The sequence below is a fragment of the Eumetopias jubatus genome, unplaced genomic scaffold, assembly GCF_037043125.1.
Source record: "Eumetopias jubatus isolate StellerSeaLion01/CBP00866 unplaced genomic scaffold, mEumJub1_p1.0 scaffold_4, whole genome shotgun sequence".
Taxonomy (NCBI): Eukaryota; Metazoa; Chordata; class Mammalia; order Carnivora; family Otariidae; genus Eumetopias; species Eumetopias jubatus.
Window position 1 is genome coordinate 77,919,418 of NW_028274810.1, and position 20,060 is coordinate 77,939,477.

The 20,060-nt window shown below is 50.8% G+C and overlaps 1 protein-coding gene across 4 annotated transcripts in view; it reads left to right on the forward strand.

Annotated features, from left to right (window-relative positions):
* The first annotated feature begins 2,600 nt into the window (after window positions 1-2,600).
* The window catches only part of INPP5B (inositol polyphosphate-5-phosphatase B), a 46,345-nt gene continuing 28,885 nt past the window's right edge, over window positions 2,601-20,060 (forward strand). For 2 of the 4 annotated variants that reach the window (XM_088022494.1, XM_088022496.1), the window contains exons 1-7: window positions 2,601-2,677; window positions 3,380-3,462; window positions 3,846-3,937; window positions 5,029-5,126; window positions 5,243-5,272; window positions 6,507-6,617; window positions 11,174-11,314. In XM_088022494.1, the coding sequence (XP_087878620.1) occupies window positions 3,406-3,462; window positions 3,846-3,937; window positions 5,029-5,126; window positions 5,243-5,272; window positions 6,507-6,617; window positions 11,174-11,314 (529 nt within the window). In that variant the 5' untranslated portion in view covers window positions 2,601-2,677; window positions 3,380-3,405. Of the gene's footprint in view, window positions 2,678-3,379; window positions 3,463-3,845; window positions 3,938-5,028; window positions 5,127-5,242; window positions 5,273-6,506; window positions 6,618-11,173; window positions 11,315-11,453; window positions 11,558-20,060 lie in introns of those variants that run through there. The other 2 variants (XM_088022495.1, XM_028113749.2) reach the window with 2 other exon arrangements.

Genomic DNA, 20,060 nt, shown 5'->3' on the forward strand with positions numbered 1-20,060 from the left:
GCTCGGACCAGCGGACCAGAGGACAGACGGACAGACACGTGAGGCTTCAGCCCCGCTTCTGTGCAGCATTCACTCCCTGTTCAGCCTGAACAGAGTTCCCTGCCCCTCAGCCTGCCCTCCACTTTCTCTTGCAGGGGAAAATCTGTGCCACCTTCTCCTGCCCTTTCTGCTTCAAAGGGCAGAAAGCTGTGACCATGTGCCCCAAGGGCTTGGACTTAGGTGAGCCCTGGGAGTGCTCCAAAGATTGCAGTGCTGCCCTTCTGCAGAACTGCATGCCTTTCTCCTTGCACCTGCATAGAGCAGGTCAGCAGCCGGCTCTGGCTAGAGCTAGAGCTGCTGGGGGCCAGGCTGCCCAGGGTCCAGCAAGCTTGACCCTGTCAGCTCTGCGTTATACCAAATCCAGGGCAGCAGCTGGGATTTTCCAAGTCTCCATGACATGCTTCCTTGTTTCTGGTCACCCTGTATGTTCTCTGGGGACTGGCTGGCTGACCTCATGGGGAGGGAGCTGGGGGACCAGGGAGGTTCAGCTCAGCCCTAGTCCCACTTAACACTTTCTGCCTCGGTGAGTGGGGGGCAGGGGCAAGCGGAGTACGAATGGTCCCATCTGTTCTTGCAGCTGAACTTGTCCAGCTCAGGCTATGCTGAGGGCTGCAGCCAGGACTGCATGGCAGGGATCCCCAGGGGTCCCGGGGCTGTGGCTCAGCCCTGCTGCCAGGAGTGCCACCAAGCCTCAGCCTCAGGCAATGGCCTCCAGCTGAATGGGAATCTTCACTAGGAGCCCCCTGTGCTGGGCCATGGCTGGGGCCATGCTCCTGCTCCTCCACTCTGCCCTGTCCCCTTCCCACTCCCCTAGCTGGGCCCAGTAGAACCAGGGAGCTGCAAGGTCCTGCAAGCCCCAGTACCACCCCGGCTCTGATTCCTGGAGCTGTATCTTCAGTGAAAAGGATTTGTCGAGTCCACAGCCTAGGTTCCAAGATCCTCACTTCTCCCTCCCAGGGCCTGGGCCTGAACTTGGTGCCCTCCAAGGGGACAGGGCCTCAGCCCCAGTCTCAAGGAGAGGCTGGGGGTCGTCTGCAGGAACAGAACCTCCCTCCTGACCCCCATCAAATGGGAGGACTCCAAAGTCTGGCCCCATCCACTTTTCCCAGACCTTCCTCCCCAGCTTTTATCATTAAGAGTGGGGCTGGAATTGGGGTTCCCCTGCTTTCCTGGTGACCCCACCCCCTTTATCTCCAAGGGTCTGAATCACTTCACTTTCTCCTCATCCCCCATGTAACTTTGAAATCAAATTCAAATAAACTTGAACTCCATTTGAGTTGTGGATTTCTGGCAAAAGGAGAAGATTGGGAAGAAGGTGCCGTCTGTTTCTGGAGGATGTTTACATAGGTAGAGTTGGACTGGCCATTAGGGCAGCAACTCCCAGCTTAGTGAAAGAGAAGGTGGCACCGGTTTGAGGTCACAATGGCCACTCCTTCCCCAGCACTGACCCTTTAGTTTGGGTCAAAGCTTAAGAGAAGGTGTATTCATTAGGACAGTTCATTAATTCACTAATTCAGTAAACACATTCTGAGGGCTGACTGTGCCAGAAACTGTGCGGGGTGATATGGAAAAGACATAGCCCCGTCCTCAGGGAGCTTACAGCTTACAGTGACATAGCCAATAGGGTGAGAGAGTGGTCCTGGACTTCCGTATCAGAGCTGGCCCCTTTTGTCCATCTGGGGCAAACTCCTTATCTTAGATGCAGAAATCAAGGCCCAAAAGGAGGAAGTCTGTAAATCAGGGGAGGGGGCTTGAGAGCAATAGGCTGTCTTGAGAGCTGAGGGGTTCCCTCCCATGTCCTCTCTCCTGGGGCGGGGGAGGATTGGGTCTCTGCATGGCAGTGCACATGAACAGTGTTACCCCTTTGCAAAGCACACTCACATTCATTGTCTTCCAGCAGTCCCACAAGGCGGGCAGGACCAGGTGCTCCCGTCATGCACACGTCACCCACTCCTCATGCACACATCACACACACAGGGAGAAGGGAGGAAAGGTGGCAGTGTGTGGCAGGGTCAATGCACGGCAGCTGGAGCGAGACCAGCTGAGCCCAGTTTTGCCACTTGCTAGCTGCAGGGCCTTGGTCACACTGTTTAACCTCTCTGATCCTCAGTTTCTCCACCTGGGAAACAGAGGTGATGGTTCTTCAACAGTGCTGTTCTCCTTTAAGCTAGGACAAGGTAGTTCTGTGGGGAGAAAGCGTTCCAGTCAAGGCCAGAGCTGGCCAGCGTGGATGAGAGTTGAGGATGGAATAGAGGAGAAAATGAAAATGCATTCCTATTTCCCTTAAGGCAGACGTGGCCGTCCTCCTTACGTGCCCTGGGCGAGGAGCTCTGGCCCCATGACTTGGAGGGCTGGGGTGGAAGTTAGATAAGGCATTAAGAAAACCTTTCTGGAATCGGGAGCCCAGCGTAGCCCAGGACCTAAAGAGTTAATGGGGGTGGGGAGCCTCCCCCCCCCCCCCCCCCCCGCCACACACACACACACACACACACACCCACCAGCGCCCCCGTGATTGGTGCGGGCATGCTGGGACTTGCAGCCTGGCTGACCATCTTGTGGCGCAGGGCCTGCCGGGAAACGTAGTCACTAGCCGGCCAGGGCCGCGGTGTCCCACTACCCAGCGGTGACAGCTCGGGAGGTAGGTGGCAATGGCAGGGGGCTGGGAGCAGGTGCGGAGCAGGGAAGCCAAGGCAGGTCTGGGCAGGAGGGAGTGGGCAAACTGAGGGCTGAGACCCTTGTCCTGCGACTGTCAAAACCGGACACCCCCTGGCCTGTGGCTGATGCAATGAGGCCTGCTGGGCGGGGCGGGCAAGGAGCAATGGGATGTTTTTTTCTGTCTCCAAGGAAAGAGGAACAGGACTGGGGTCCTTGTCCAGAATGAGACACCTCCCTTCCTGAGAACAGGACGTTTCCCCCAAAACCCATGCAGACACACCACGGACACCTCCCAGAGAGGGGCCACCAGGACTACTACTGATCCCCGAAAAGGGAGGCAGAGCCCTATCCCAGGGGCAGTGGGACCGTGTCTCCATCTCCAGTAATGGGACAAGGCACCCCCACCTTCCAACTAGTTGACAGGACCCCACTCAGAAACAACTGGATGCCCTTCCAGAAAAAGGGTGGTACAACAAATTGTACATCCCTCCAGGGCCAAAGGGATGGCCCCTCTCCCTAGAAACTAAGAGGCCCATCTAAGGAGGAGGAAGAGGAGGGTCAGGCCTCCTCTACCCTCTCCCTGTACCAGGGCCCCTCCTCCCTGCCCCCCAGCCCTCTGAGGCAGCTCCATCACCTCCTGGGTAACTTGTTGACCAAAGGGGGCTCCTATCTGCTGTCTCCCCAGGGTGTGTCTGCCCAGCAGGGCCCAGCATGGACCAGTCTGTGGCGATCCAGGAGACCCTGGCTGAGGGGGAATACTGCATCATCATATCCTTCCCAGCACTGAGCTCCCAGCCCCGGCACCCGCCCTGACCCTGGGAAGTGGAATGGACCGCGTCTATGTGTCTATCTGCTCTCCTCCCTCTCTCTGTGCCATCAGGGGAGTAGGAAACCAGTATTTACTAAGTACTTGCTCAGTGCTGGACTCTGCCCAGTGCTTTAAATACTGCTATCCTCCCAACCTACTGTGAAGTTGGGGGTTATCATCCCCATTTCACAGATAAGGAAGGATCAGAGAGGTGAAGTGACTTGCCCAAGGTCACACAGTGAATCTGGATGAGCAACAGAAGGGCAGGGAAGATGGGCTGGGCTGGGTTGGCAGAGGCCTGGCCTGGGGTTTCGTTTTGGCTTCCCTTGACCCTAGGCAGCAGGCAGTACAAGGTGTGCTGTGTGAGGGAGAAAGCAGGCAGAGCCGCCTCCTGGGACTCGTGCGCCACCGCCGGAAACGTGGCCAGGAACATGCGTAAGTGAGGGTTTGGTCCTTGCCTGTCGGGCCTTGGGGTTATTCTTCACTGTACCCTCCAGCTGGGCTTCAGCCATCCCTCTGGGGTAGAGTCTAAGTCTTCTAGATTAATTATAATAATGATACTTAACATGGTTTGAACACTATATTCTAAGCCCTTCATCATGTGTATTAGCTCATATAATCCTCAACATCTGATGAAGAAATTCCTCAGGCATAGATGACTTAATGTACTTGTCCAGATCTTGAGTCATGTGGTCTTTCTGCCTGGGTTCGAATCCAGATTTTATTACTTCTGAGCCACATGACCTTTTTCTCTTTTTGTTTTAGAAAGAGAGTGTGAGAGCGAATGGGGCGGGGAGGGGCAGGGGGAGGGAAAGAGAGAATCTGAAGCAGGCTCCACAAGGCCCCATGCGGGGTTCTATCTCTGAGAGCACGCCCTGAGCCAAAATCAAGAGTCCGACGCTTAACCGACTGAGCCATTCAGGCGCCCCCCGAGCCACGTGATCTTGAGCAAGCAACCCCTGTACTTCAGTTTGTCCAAATTTAAGATTAGAGTGAGTTCGTACATGTAAAACGTTTCAAACACTGTGAAGGACATAGAAAGTACCCAATAAATGTTGCTAGTAATGCCTACATATTACACAGAAGCAGAGAGAAGGAAGACTACTTACCAAAGGTCTCAGAGTCAGAAAGTGAACCTCACGATCTCAGAGCTGGGAGGGAGGGGCATGAGACATTTTCTAATCCACCACCCTCAATTTACAGATAGCAAAACTGTGGTCAGAGAGGGCAGGGGGTGGCTGGGGTTGTGCTGTTGCTGTCACACACAATGGATAGATGATGCATGTGTTTTACTCACAAAGCAGGGGTGCCCCCCAAATGAGACATGTTCAGCTTTGAGGACCTATCCACAGAATTGCGGTCTCTGATGGGCACCGTGGACCGAGAGGGCATGAGGATTGTGTATAGCTGGGCACCCCCAGCATGACCCTAGGGACCAAGGAGGGAATGTGAGCCCCCAAGGCCTCCACGATGGGCCTGAGGGGCGGCCAGTGGGCCCTGTCTTCACTGCTGCTTCCTGCCCTCAGTCTCTTCCTGTATATGCACCGGAGGATGGCCATTACGGGGGACGATGTCTCTTTGGACCAGATAGTGCCAGTCTCACGGGATTTTACGCTGGAAGAAGGTGCCACAGGGGCTGGGCGGTATGATTCCCTCTCCTCTGGGTCCCTGGGTCACGTCTGCCCTTGCAGGGGCTAGGGTTCTCAATGGCTAAGGGCCCTTTCATTTCCCTCCCCACAGTGTCCCCAGAAGGCGAACTCTACATTCTTGGTGAGTGGTCCTTTCTGTGTGAGTCCCAGCTGGGGCAGGGGGTAGAGGAGCTGCAGAGAGAAGAATGGTGTGAAGTGAGAGCACACTGATGTCCTTCCCATGGCAAGCACGATGCTGCAGAACCAGGCCCGCCCACCTCTCTGGCCTGGGTTCCATCATTCTCTCCTCCTTGCTGTGCTTGGAATCCTCTGGATGCTTCCCATCACCTCAAACATGACACGCCCCCACCACCGAGCCCCTGCACATGCTGTTCCCTCTTCCTGAAAGCCCCCACACCTCCTTTCACTTAGCCAACTCATCCTTCAGGGCTTCAGTTCACACTTTGCTTTTTTCCAGGAAGCTTCTGTTGAGCCTCCTGAAATTGTCCAAGCCTCACTGATACCCATTCCTTTTTCTCATCCTTGCCAGGTCTCTGTCACTCATGTTGAGTAAATTATTGGTGGTGAATTTGTTTAATGTTTATCTCCTTTGCTAGACTGTAGTAGTGGAGGTGGTAATAACAACAGAAGTGAGTGTTTAATTCCTGGTTGTCTTGTGCCAGGCACTGTGCTGAGAGCTTTACAGGCATCATACGCCGCTTTCCTCACAATTCCATGAGGGTATCAATGCTCTCATCCCTATTTTATGGATGAGGTAACCGAGGCCCAGAGAAATTAAGTAACTTAGTAAGTGGTGGAACCAGGCTTCAAACCCAGAATCCAGACTCTGGAGCCCACCCTCTTGGATGACTGTGCTGAATTGCTCCTATTCACTCATTAGTTCAGCACATTTGTGGGTGCTTACCATGAGCCCGCAGGCTGCTGGGGTCATGCTATGAGCCAGCAGACAGGCTGTGTCCATTCTCTTCACCATGGTATTCCCAGACCTCGCTCATGTCTGGAATAGTCAGGTGGATCATGGACAGACAGACAGCCCCTCTTGTCTGCCTCCATGTGCTTTTCCTTCTGCTCAAGGAGGGAGAGACCACACATTAGAGAACTTGTTCTCTCCCAGCCCCGTCTAGGACTCTTGTGGCGAGGCTTCCTGACTGTTAGAACCTTGGTCCTCCCCCTCCGCGGAGCGAGGAGGATGTTCATTTGGAGCTCAGGGTACAGAGATTCCCTTACAGCCCAGTAGCAGCCTTGGGTGAACTGCTTTATGGCCGAAGGAGCCTTGGGATCTCCATTCTGGGGCCGTGAGCCTTAGCACTTGGTTCCTGGAGGCCAAGGGCTCAATTCCCACCTCCTCTGTGCAGGCTCAGATGTGACCGTCCAACTGGACACAGCGGAGCTGAGTCTCATATTCCAGCTGCCCTTTGGTTCACACACCAGGATGTTCCTCCAAGAAGTTGCCAGGGCCTGTCCAGGTAGGTAAGACCCCAGGTTCTCTGGGGTGGGGGCGTTGGCTGGGCACTGACCTACCCTGCTGCCAGTTGACTTTCCACCCTTTGGCCTCACACTCCACAGTTTCCGTGCCCTCTCAAACCTGCTGGCCTGAGGCCACAGAGCCCTCAGGCTGCGAGCCAACCACCTGTTTGCATTTCTGGTTTCCCATTTCCAGACCTGAGTTTTAACTCCAGCAGAGCCCCCTTTGTCCTCCTGGTTCTGGGCAGGGCTGCACAGGGTAGGCTGTGATTCTGATGTAGAGTCTTTTACAAGTTAGCAGGGTCCGTAGCTTCTAGAGGCCCATCTTTCCTGTCTCTGGCAACCACAGATGGAACCAAGAGAAGTCTGGCACATGGGCTCTCCTGCCCTTGAACCCTGCTCTCTCTCCCACTACAGCTGAGGAAAGAGTCTAGCTTTGGCTTAGCAGTGAGAAGTTAGTGGCTTCTGGGGCAGAATTTGTTGGGATCAGGATTTCAGCCAGGCAGGTAAAAGAGAGTTTTTGCAGAACAGAGGATTAGCCACAGAACATGCAAATCCGAGCCACCAGGTGCTGGGCTTAGGTGTTACCCAACACTGTTCCTTGTTTCCGAGCCACCAGGTGCTGGGCTTAGGTGTTACCCAACACTGTTCCTTGTTTCCTTTCCAGCCAGCACGTCGTCTCTGTGGGAATGGGGCAGGGGCTGCCTCCCTTCCATCGTGGTCTCACCACGGAGACCGAACCTCCAGGGGGCTCCAACTTAGCTACCTGGTGTGCCAGGAAGGAGACTGGCTTCAGGTGCAACCTGGCATATGTGGGAAAAGGAAGTAGAAACAAGATTACAGAGCCTTGAATGCCTGGTTAAGGGGTTTAAAGTTTATTCTATGAGCAGGGGGAAATTTGTCTCCAGAGCTTCAACTAATAAGGATAACTCATCTTACGATTATTATTAGTAGATGTACGAGGGATAACAGTAGTAAACAAGCAAAGAGCATGGACCTTGAAGCTACACAGCCCCGTGCCTTTGAAACCTATCTTTGCCGATCCCTAGCTGCGTGTGACTTGGGACAAACCACCTTACCTCTCTGAACCTTGGCTTGTAGACTCGTGTATGTAAAGAATATCTTCCTCATGGAGTTGTGAGGGTTAAATGCCATAATATATGTGAGAGTGCCCAGCACATAGTAGGAGCTCAGAAACTGTTTCTTCCTTCTGTACAAGAGGGTCCATAACTTAGCTAACATTCATTGTTGACGCAGTGTGTGTTTGACCCCGTTCTAGGAACTTTTCACACATCATATCGTTTTCCTTACTTCAGCCTTCCAAGGTAGGTATCAGCAACCTCTCCATTTTACAGATCAGCAACCTGAGGCTCAGAGAGGTTAAGTGTCTTGCTTGAGGTCACAGCTGGTAAACCCACGGAGCCAGGATAAGACAGGACTAGATAGTCTCCTCCAGAGCTTGAGCTCTTATTGGTTTTGTTTGCTTGTTTGTTTGTTTTACAGGTTTTATTTATTTATTTGAGAGAGAGAGAGAGAGAGAGAGCACGAGCAGGGGGAGGGGGTAAGGGGTAGGAGGAACGGAGGGAGAGGGACAAGGGACCAGCAAACTCCCCACTGAGCACGAAGCCGAAGCCCAATGCGGGGCTCCATGCGGGGCTCCATCCCATGACCCTGGGATCATGACCTGAGCCCAAGTCAGACACTTAACTGACTGAGCCACCCAGGCGCCCCGAGCTCCTGTGTTTTGATGCAGAATCTTTTACAAGTGCTTCCTAAGCTTATGCCACCCTATCCCATATAAACGGCTCTGTGAAGAAAGCCTTCGGGGGAGGTGATGTGTAAGCTGAGAGCTGAAAGATGAATGAGGTTTTTCCCAGGCAGGCGATAAGGGGGAAAGGGCTGCAAGAAGGAAGAGCAGGTTGTTGGGTGGGAGTGAACTTGGGGTAGGAAGGTATGGAAGGAGCTGAGCCAGGAGAGGCCAGCAAAGACAGCTCAGGAAGGGTCTTGGACTTTGCCCTTCAGCTCGTGGGGAGCTGTAGGAGTTTTATTTTTTTAATTTTTATTATTATTATTTTTTAAAGATTTTATTTATTTATTTGAGAGAAAGAATGAGAGAGAGAGAGAGAGCACATGAGGGGGGGAGGGTCAGAGGGAGAAGCAGACTCCCTGCCAAGCAGGGAGCACGATACGGGACTCGATCCCAGGACTCCAGGATCATGACCTGAGCCGAAGGCAGTCACTTAACCAACTGAGCCACCCAGGCGCCCAGCTGTAGGAGTTTTGTTTTTTTTTTAAAGATTTGTATTTATTATTTGAGAGAGCGAGAATGAGAGATAGAGCACATGAGAGGGGGAAGGGTTGGAGGGAGAAGCGGACTCCCCGCCGAGCAGGGAGCCTGATGCGGGACTCGATCCCGGGACTCCAGGATCATGACCTGAGCCGAAGGCAGTCGCTTAACCGACTGAGCCACCCAGGCGCCCCAGCTGTAGGAGTTTTAAACAAAGGAATGACAAGGTAGATATGCACATAGGAAAAGTTCCTCTGGCAACTGGTGCCAAAGGGGGAGAGCCTGGGGCAGGGAGGTCAATGGAAGTGTATTGCAAGGGTTCAGGCCTAAAAACTTAGGCTTGGAGGGGCGCTGGGTAGCTCAGTCAGTTGAGTGCCTGGCTTTTGGATTTCAGCTCAGGTCGTGATCCTCAGGGTTGTGGGATCAAGCCCCAGGTCGGGCTCCACACTCAGTGTGGAGTCTCCTTAAGATTTTCTCTCCCTCTGCCCCTCCCCCCTCAAATAAATAAATCTTAAAAAAAACAAAACCACAAAACTGAGGCTCAAGCTAGGGCCTGGTAATAGGGATGGGGAGGAGAGGGTGCACTGGCGACCTCAAACTGAAGGAATGAAGGTGCCGCAGGGGCGGTGAGTTTGGGTTGTGTTCACATCTTTACCCCCAGTGGTTAGGACAGTGCCTGGCGCCTAGTAGATACTTCATGGATATGTGTTGAATGGAAGAACAAGCTTGAGGCCAGCTGTGAGGATGCAGAGAGAGGAATCAAGGATGACTTCCCTCTTTTAGGCTTGTGTGTGTGTCTATCGGTTGTCTTCCCTGCTCTGCCTTCTGGGGCCCACACTTGTGACAACCAGCAAGAACCTGCACTGAATCAAGTTCTTCTCTGAGCAGTCGTCCCGATGTGGACTTCCTCAGGGAGGGGCCCGGGTGAGAGGGGACTCTCACTATGCTGAAGGCTCTTGGGTGTCTACCAGTCCAACCCTTGCATTTTACAGATAAAGGGACTGGAGTCCAGGATGAGGTGTGAGGTGAAAGGTGAAAGGAAATAGGTTTTCTCCACCCAGTCCTTGGTGGGTAATGTGCAGCACAAAAGGCCAGGGAGTAGAAGTACCTTGGTCAAGAGACCACAGTTAGAGAAAAGAAGTAGCTAACCCGAAATGAGCACCTACTATGTCCCACACATTTTTCTAGACATCTAGACAATGCACACCAACCGTGTTCTCCTGTTCTGTCTTTTGAGCAATATTAAAGAGTAGATATCCTGTTTTACAGATGAGTAAACTGACACAGAGAAGGTAAGTAACTTATCCAAGGTCATTCATCAATTGAAGTAATATGACAAGGTTTGGAACCCCAGGTTCTAACTCATGCCCACCGGGTCCAGAGATTTCAATTCAGATCCCAGCTCTGCCACTTCCTAGTTGTGAACGTGAACAATATATTTTATTTTCTTAGGGCTTGGCTTTATCATTTGTACAATGGTGAGATATGAACCTGCCTTCCCTACTACAAGAATTTTGTGAGGATCAGATGAGGACCAGGATGGGTTAACAGTATGTTAATGCTGAAAAGAATTTAAAGGTTGTGTCTGGCGGTGCCACACTGGGGCCTGGAACCCAAATTTCTTCATTTATGATACCCTTGCAAATCCAATTCAGTTCGGTCAGGTTCATGCAGTTTTACAAGAGCAGGCAGAAGAGCATAGCGTTTGCGGCTCAGACAGACCTGGGTTTGAGTGAGAGGCAGAACCACTCAAGAATTTCTAGGAAGGAGTGGCAGTCTGGTTAAGGGGGAACCCGAGGACTTGTCTTTGAGAGGACTTGTCTTGAAGGCATATCCCATAGCAAGCACACTGCTTTCACTTAGAGTGTGTGTTTATTTGGAGTAGTTTACAAGTTGCTGACGGAGATTATGGGCAATAAAAGCACCAACCCACTCCCTACTCCTGACAGCTATTTGAATTCCCACGTCGCGACCTTAAAGTCTCTGAGCTCCTCTGCCATGGGATAATAGTTCCCTACCTCCTGAAGTTAGTTGTGAGGATTAAGGAGAGATACACATATGAAGCACAGACACTGGCACATAGTTATCACGGAGGAGTGGCGCGGGTCTAGCCTGTAAGGTTACTTTTGTTTTCACATTTATTATTGCATTTATGCAACATGACAGGCTTAGAGACTCCCGGGAGGCTGAGCGATTTGCTCACCGGCATACAGAGGTGGAACCGGCCCTTCAAGCCCATGGCTCAGCACTCCCTCCATGTCCCCGCCACAGGTTTCGACCATGCGACTCCGGATCCTGAGTTCCTGTGGCTGTCTCAATACAGGTGCACCCGGCCGGAGCCCGAGCCGCCCACGCCGCTCGGTTGGAACTCGCCTCCAGGCACCGGGCCGCCGTGCGCCGGGATTGGCGGAGGCAGGTATCCGTCTCGAAACGGGTGGTGGGGATTGGAGAAAGTATGGCTACGGGGGCGAGCTCCTTTCTGTTTGGGGGCGGGGCTATGGGGAAGCCGGGCCTTCGATTGGCGGAGGTGACACGCGGGGTGGGCCCCTCTGGGGGCAGAGCGGGTGGGGCGGTGCGGGCGGCGTGATGAAGAGCTTGAAGAAGCAGGCAGGGAAATGTCTGCCGCCGCCGGCTCTCGGGACTGCGACTCTGCAGGTCTTTGGAGGGCCGTGGGTGACTGGGCTGGGGCTCTGGGCGGGGGCCGGCGGCGGGCCCGGCCCGCGGATGGGCACGGTCTGCGGTTTGGCGGGTGGACGCACGGGGCAAAGACTAAGGTCCTGGCCCTTAGGAGGCGGGGACGCTGGACTGAAGTTCCGTGGGGATGTTATTCTTAGCCGGCGTGGTGAGGGCAGGCGGATGGCTGTGTGGTACTCAGGAATCTGGAGGCTGGGGTTGTAGTAAAACTCCGTTCCTGACTCGCTGTGTGACTTGGGGCCAGTCGCTGCCCCTCTCTGAGCCTCAGTTTCTCCATCCTGACCTTCCGTGTTTGGCTTGTGTTGGGGGTGCGCTCGCTTTGACGGTGCCTTGCTTTGGGCAAGGAAGGGTGTGTGTATTGGGGCTGCCTGGCTCTCTTGTCTGTCTTCGGCCCGTGTGATAGATGGGGCTGTGCACAGACCTGGAGTCCAAGAGGGCCCTGTCCACCCTGGGACCGCAGGCCAGGATGAGGTTACAGGTGAAAGGGACTAGATTTTTTTAAACCGAGCCCTTACTGGGGAATGTTGTGCAGCACAAAAGGCCAATTGTTGAGCAGGAGGTGGTTTTTTGGAAAGCGAGAGGCCCAGGGCTGAAGCGTGCGTCAGTCTGGTGCTTTGGGAGGACCTGCAGACCTGGATTTTCTGTCCAGCTCCTGGATTTTCTGCAAGGGCTCTTTGGTATGTTTTTCTCTTGGGTGTGCCCATGCGGCTCCGGTTATGTGTGAGCTTTGGCATGACCACTGGTACCCATTCGTGCCCCTTTTCTCAGCCATTTGCGAAAGATGAAGAGTCAGTCAAGTAGCTGTGTTAAGTGTGGGGCAGCACTCCGCTTGCTCTTATAAGGCTTGGAAACTATGAGGGGCTGGGGCAAGGAGGGTGGGGATGGCATGTTGCACAAAGTTTGTAAAATGAGAGGAAATTGGGTGAGCTAAGGACTTCCTCCGTGCTTATGCTTTTCCTTCATTGCAGCTGCCACAAGGCACAGTTGAGGCGCCTGATGGTGCTGATAGTTTGCATCTTTCTTGGGCTTATCTCTTCTCACTAGAAGTACTGATCTTGAGACAGCTGTTGCTTTGGTTCCCATGACATTCTGGGCTGTGGTGCTGGGACTGGTGAGAGCCTGTGACTGAGAACAGGTCCAGCGGCCACAGAAAGAGGTGGGTTGTGTTTTCTCAGCCAGCGTGCCAGCGCCAGGTTGCCGGAGTGCTTCATTCTCTAAGTGGAGTGAGGTCTTCTGGGAGAAGTCAGGACAGCTCTGAAGCCAGTTATCTGCCCCTGGGTGATAAATGCAAGGGATCTCAGAATCTTTCGTTTCCGTTCAAAAAACAAAACCTAGTCACATGCTGGTGAGGAATTATTGTCAAGGTTTTGTTTTTAGTTTTGGTTTAAAATGATTTGACCCTATCATAGTACCTACAGTAAGTGGGGTTATGCTATTAATTGCTAAGTTGCTCATGTTAAAATTGGTAAGAGATGGCGCCAAGCCCCCGGTTCTGTCTCTGATCTCTGTTTCCAGAGTTGCTCTGGCCTCAGATGAGAGTCACTCTTTGGGTCTCCTCTGGATGTTCTGGATAGTCCAGGCCCCAAGGGAAACAGGTAGTGGATTTGGTTCTTCCCATATGCATATGATCAAAATACCCACTTCCTGATAGCCTGAGGAACCAACCCGAGGCAAAAGGCTGCTTTAAAATGCTCCTCCTGATGCACTTCAGGAGAAACAGGGCTCCCTCAAGGAGCTGACAGTCTAACCGAGAGGGGTCTGACGGATGTGATGTTGAAATGCTGTGGACTGCTGGAGGAGTGGTAGCCTGTTCATCTGATTCACTTGGGCTAAGACATTGCGCTGGCCTCAGACAAGTAGCCTATCCCAGGTGGGGCTTTTCTGCTTCTTCACTTATTTGCCCTTCTCTATGGCACTTTTTCTTTCCTTAAAAAGAAATAAGGACAAATGCCTTCTTATTCCTGTCCAGCAAGTGAAGGTGTTCTTATCCAGAAAACCCCTTGAGGGATCCTGCATAGGCCTCCATATTCATCCCTTGCCTTGTGTAAAACATTCACCTGCATTTCATCCTGGGCACATGCAAAGACCTGGAGCTGTGTTCTGGAAGATTCTGAGGTATGCGCTAGGAAGGGAAAGAACTACTCAGAAGTCCCAGTGGGGCTCTTCTGGGCTGATTTAACAAAGTGGTAATAACAAACAAATTTTGGTCTTTTGAAGTGGTTTTCTTATTTCCATGGTTGATTCAAAGTGAGGCAGCTTTGTAGTAACTCAAATTTCAAATGAGATGTGCTGTGAGTATTTTTTCCCCTGGACCCAGGAAACAAAGCATTAAAGGCTGTCTGGCCTGAGAAAGGAAATGAATGCTATTTATATCTCGGGGCAGCCTAAAGGGTAACCTAGATCACTAGGGTAGAAGCCAGAGAGAATGTTGGAAAAATAGCCCCTGGGATGGTCAGCACCCCGCCCACCCCCCCCCCACCCCCCGCCTTTCAATAAGTAAAATCTGTGTGACCAACATATCCTTTTAGTGTGGAGAAAAGGAGTTCTCTTAGATGTTTCTGCAGGTAGGAATTATCGCCCATCCTCTCTCTCTACCTTTGTGGGAAGCTCCACCTGCTCCTAAGCAAATGAATTTGAATCACTTTGTTTCTTTAAACAAAACAGAACTGTGCTCCCTTTTTCTACCTCCTTTTGTTGCTCCCTTCCCCATTTTCCCTCTTTGTCCCATTTAACCTTGTGTTTGTTTCTAGAACAGGAGAGCCCCCCCTGAAGACTTCTTTCCCTCAGAAAACAGTTTGTGTTGAAATTCTACAGTGGGAGTCTAGAGCAAGAGAAGTGACCCATAAACATTCATTTAGAAGGAGCTCTGCACAGAAAAATCCTCAGGGACGGAAGGTTCAGGAAGAGAGGCATCAATATTTATTAGAGGGAAGACAGTGTTGGAACATAGAAGCTCACTGACTTGCATGTTTTCTTTGCTGCTTAAAATATACTGTAACAAATTTGTAGACTTTACTACCTATGATGCTTAGGTGGGCTGAAATTGGATGAATGATGAGGATTTGAACAAAGTGTGTGGCTAAGTGGCCTAGATGTTTTTTATTTTTATTTTCCTTATTGCACCTTGGTACAATATTAGGTGTCTCTTGACTTTGCTCTCTTCCATCTATACAAGGAGAGCGAATGTTTGCCTCCTAAAAGGTCACCTCTGAATTATTTATTTATTTATTTATTTAAAGATTTTATTTATTTGAGAGAGAGAGAGAGCCTGAGCCGGGGGAGCAGCAGGCAAAGGGAGAGGGAGAAATAGACTCTCCGCCAAGCAGGGAGCCTGATGCGGGGCTCCATCCCAGGACCCTGGGATCATGACCTGAGCTGAAGGCAGACGCTTAATGACTGAGCCACCCAGGTGCCCTATTTATTTATTTATTTAAATATTTTTTATTTATTTGAGAGAGAGAGACAGCACGAGTTGGGGGAAGGGCTGAGGGAGAGGGACAAGCAGACTCCCTGCTGAGCGCAGGCTGGATCCCAGGACTCCGAGATCAAGACCTGAGCCAAAGTTAGATACTTAACTGACTGAGACACTCAGGAGCCCCTTTATTTATTTACTTCTAAAAATTTATTTATTTAGGGCGCCTGGGTGGCTCAGTTGGTTAAGCGACTGCCTTCCTTCGGCTCAGGTCATGATCCTGGAGTCCCGGGATCGAGTCCCGCATTGGGCTCCCTGCTTGGCACGGAGTCTGCTTCTCCCTTTGACCCAACCCCCTCTCATGCTCTCTCTCTCTCTCTCTCTCATTCTCTCAAATAAATAAATAAAATTAAAAAAATTATTTGAGGAGAGGGTCAGAGGGAGAGGGAGAGGGAGAACCTCTGAATTATTTAGAGGTGCTTTCGTTTGGGAAACGCATTCATGAATTGCAAATGCCCACTTCCCAGAGCTTAGAAACTGGCTGCTCTCTTCAGGGCTTATCTGAGGCTGGTTTCTTCCAGGTAACTACTCATCATCTTCCTTCCACCCTCCCTCCGGTTTCTTTTCTGTTAATACAGCCACTAAAAACCTTGGTCATCCTGGACTCTTCCCTCTCCTCTTCTAATAACCACATTCTGTCCATCTTTTTTTGCAATTTAAAAATTTTTGGAACATTAAAAAAAAATTTTAAAGTCCCATGGTTCATGTAAGTAGCTTCTGACCTGAATGAACCCAGTGGTTTCCTTACAAGCCTGCCTAACCTTAAGCCTTCTTCTGCCTAGGGATTTCCTCAGACTCTAACTTTTATCGTACCTACTGTTTTATATTTAATATTGTGCCACTTCCTGGTGTCCACAGAAAAAGTTCAGGTTCTTTTGCATGGCAGTTCAAGTCCTGCACAGCCTGGCTTCAGCCCCCTCTTATCTTATCTAGTCTTATCTGCCCCAACTCACCTTCATTTCCTCTTCTTCAAACTTGACTGCTTGTAATTTTTGGATAAAGCCCTTTGCTTCTTCATCTTTGTTGACTGCTCATTCAGCTACATTTTTTATAAGCTTAAACTTGCTGTTCTTAGCATTTTTGCTCCCCCCCCCATAAATGCCAGCCTGAATGCCTTGCACATCGGTAGGTGCTCAAAAATGTCTGTGGCTTTGAGGTACAGAGACCCGGGCAGTTCATCCCCTGAAGTGCTCAGTCAAGTGAGCAGCTCCTGGCCCCTTCTTCTCTGAGCACGCTCTGAACTCCTCTCCCCTCCCTTCCTGGTCTGCTCTTGCACACTTCTCTTTTAGCTTTATCATCAGACCACAGACAGTTCACAGAAGGTCCAGCAAAGGGAGAGCCTGGAGGGAAAAAGTCACGTCATCTGTCCAATAGCCTGTCCCCACTACAATCTGTTGCTGTGAAGTGGTTGCCCTGGAGTCTTCCTCCTTGAAAGCTGAACTGGCCACGGTTAGTCCTTGCCAACCTAAGTCCGATTTGCACAGGGTGCAGATTGGAGTTTGAATCCAGGGCTTCTCGGTTTGCAGGACACAGGATGTGAAAGAAGAGAAAAGCAGAGAAAACGAAGAAGCATGGTTATTCTACTTTTTAGAAAGTAACAGAGCTGGGGCGCCTGGGTGGCTCAGTTGTTAGGCATCTGCCTTCGGCTCGGGTCATGATCCCGGGGTCCTGGGATCGAGCCCTGCGTCTGGCTCCCCGCTCTGCGGGAGGCCTGCTTCTCCCTCTCCCGCTCCCCCTGCTTGTATTCCTTCTCTCACTGTCTCTCTCTCTCTGTGTCAAATAAATAAAATCTTCAAAAAAAAAAGAAAGTAACAGAGCTGTTTGGGTGGTGGCCAGGCTGAAATAGGAAAAATTGATTCTTTCCATTGTTTGTAATGCTGGGTGCCCTGTGTTACGGGCTTCTCTCCAGAGTTTCCTGCATTGTGCGCTATTTACTTAGCTCACCCTGCCTTTTCTTTTTTTTTTTAAATAGACTCCATGCCCCCACATGGGGCTCGAACTCACACGCCAAGATCAAGAGTTGCCTGCTCTTCCAACAAACAGCCAGCCAGGTGCCCCTAGCTCCCCTTTATCATAGAGTAAAATCCAAACTCTACATGGTATTCAAAGTCTTACACTTTGGCCATATATTACTAGTATATGTGTATTACTAACAAATCCTTTAAAATAAAAATTTGTTTATAAAAATGTATTACTGTGAACTATTATTATTATTAGCAATTACCATTTATTAAGTGCTTACTGTGGGTCAGTGGGGCTCACGCTGTGCCACAAAAGTATAGGAAGAGGATGTCCATTTCTCAGATGGAGAGATTGAGGCTCAGAGAGGGTAGGTAACATGCCTGTGATCACTCACTGGTCAGTGACAGAGTTGAGAAGAGAACTCAGGTTGTTGGTTTGAATCTAATGCTTGAGCCCTAATCCTTCCGTCTCCCCTAATGCTTCTCAAACAAAACTTTTCCTACTTGTTTATACTACCTATTACTCCTTTTTTCTGAGGATACCATAATGCTATGTCTTTGCACTGAAATTGTTTCTTCTGCCAGAATTGCTTTCTGAACTTCACATTTTTCTGATAGTTAGTATAGTTTACTTGTTAAGAGCACAAACTCTGGACCCAGATTCCCTGGGCTTGAATCCCGGCTGTGCCATTTATTATCTGTATGTTCCAGGGCAAGTGACTTAACCTCTTTGTATTTACCTTCTGGTTTGTAAAGTGCAGATAATAGCACTTACCTGTTGGAGTAGCTGTGAAGATTAAATAAATGTAGAACATTTAAAACCATGCCTGGCATGTAGTAAGCCCTGAGTATTTGCTATTAATATTATTCACACTAATAGTACTATCACTGTTGTTATTAACACAGCCTGACTTGGATTCTGATTAGTTGGATCTGGATCTGTTTATCTCCCTGTCAGTTGAATGTGTCTCTTGCTGGTATGTGTTGCCATTTGAGGCTGCCAGAGCCCTGGGCATGGCCCCCTCTGTGTACACAGCACAGTGTCACTGATAAGCATTGAACCAACTCACTGCTGCCAGTTTGAATAATCAGGTATGTGGCTCCTTTGGTTTTGCCGGTTCTTCTTGTGTGCTGGAAGTGGAATGCGAAGGCCAGTGGCTGAGAAGATAGGAGGGGTCCTCTCAGACCTGTCTAGTAGACGCTCAGCAAGGGTAGGACATGATCTCCACCCAGCAATGACAGCCACACACCCACACACCCTGTGGACACCGTGGTAGTACTTTTGCTTTGTTATCCAAACAGACTCATAGAGTACTTATCTCTACGAGGTGATAGTTTCATTGAAGATGTTGTGCTCATGCTTGCAGAGGGGGACACTGTGGAGTCAGGCAAATCTGGGTTTTAATGTCACTTGTGCCATTTACTGGCTTGGTTCTGTGTCCTTGGGCACGTCTGCTCTCTGCTGTGGGCCTCTGTGTCCTTATTTGCAAAATGAAACCAATAATTGGAAATAACAGAGGAAGCACTTAGGAAAATCCCTAGCGATTAGAGGGAACTTGATAAATGGTAGGCTTTATGATCAGAGCAGTGGGGGAATTAGGAGTGTTAGAGCTGGGGGAAAAAAGTGGTAGAGGGAAAGGAACTAACAGTTCCTGTACATCTGCTGTGTACCAGGCATTGTGCTAGGCTCTTGACCCACTTAGATTTCATTTGGTTATTCTTTGGCTTCTCTGTCAGTTTGGTGTTGTCGTCCGCATTTTACAAATGAGGAAACAAATTTAAGTAATTTGCTTGAGGTTTCATAGGAGGTAATGGATGCAGCCCGGTCAAAGAGCCAGGTCTGTTTTATTCCAAAGCCCAAGGCTTCTTTCCCCAAACACTCTTATTTCTCTTAAAGTGCCACACAAGTTCTGTGGACGAGAAGGTCTTCAGAAGTCGGAGAAATGAGACCGAGGACTAGCTTGGTGGTGGGAGTGGGGCTTCATGAGGGAGGGCGTAGGAGTGGAGGCTGGGCTTTGAAGCAGAGGTGGCCGGCACGGAGGAGGGCCTTCCCCTGGAAGCAGGAGTGAGGGTGGCGCACACGGCCGTTTTGGCTGTTTCGATCGGGCTGTTTTTAGGTTGTGGAGCCGTGAGCTTGGCAAGGAGGGCCACTTTGCAAAGGGCCTCATCTTCCAGTTGGATCAGTTTGTACCTTAACCTGCAGGCCGCAGTGCAACACTGAAAGCTTTAGAGCAGGGAGATAGGAAATCAGAGTTCAGTCTGGCCACGTCCAGATACAAAGTGGGGAAGGGAGAAGGGGGAAGATCCTGGAGCGGGAGACTCTCACGGTGACAAGTAAGAAGAGGGTGGCCTGGGGGATGGCAGCCGTGGGAACGAAGTCAAAGACATCGGTGGCCGACCAGCTCTGGGGGCCCAGCGAGAGGGGTGAGCGGATGGCAGGATTGCACACCAGGCTGGCGGAGATGGGGCTGGTGCAGGTGACAAAGGGAGAGCTCAGGGAGAGGGCCCGGCAGTCAAACGACAGCTTTACCTGGGATGGATCAACACAGAATGTCTGGTGGAAATGTAGACAGCGGTGGGACTGTGCTCAGGCAGAGCTGGACAGCTCTGTCTGGAGTGGACTGTGATGACTGAGGGTTCTTGTGCAAGAGAAGAGCACGACCTAGATCTGCACTGCTCACTGTGGCGGCCACATGTGGCTATTTACATTTAATTTAGGTAAATAAAATAAGAAATCCAGTTTCTTGTTCGCTCTAGAAACATTTCAAGTGTTTCAGTGTGGCCAGCGGCTACCGTTTCAGGCAGTGGGCTTGTAAAACATTTCTGCCATCTTAGCAAGTTCTGTTGGACAGCACTGTCTAGATCTTGGGGAGTACCTACAGGTAACTAGGGGACCTGCAGGGGGAAATGGAGCAAGAGGGGGAGACAGGAGGAGCAACTGAATTAAGAAATAACGGTCCTGGGGGGGAAAAAGAAAGAAAAGAAAAGAAAGAATGTTGCTGCCTCTCGGACAATTCTCGAAAGAAGTCCG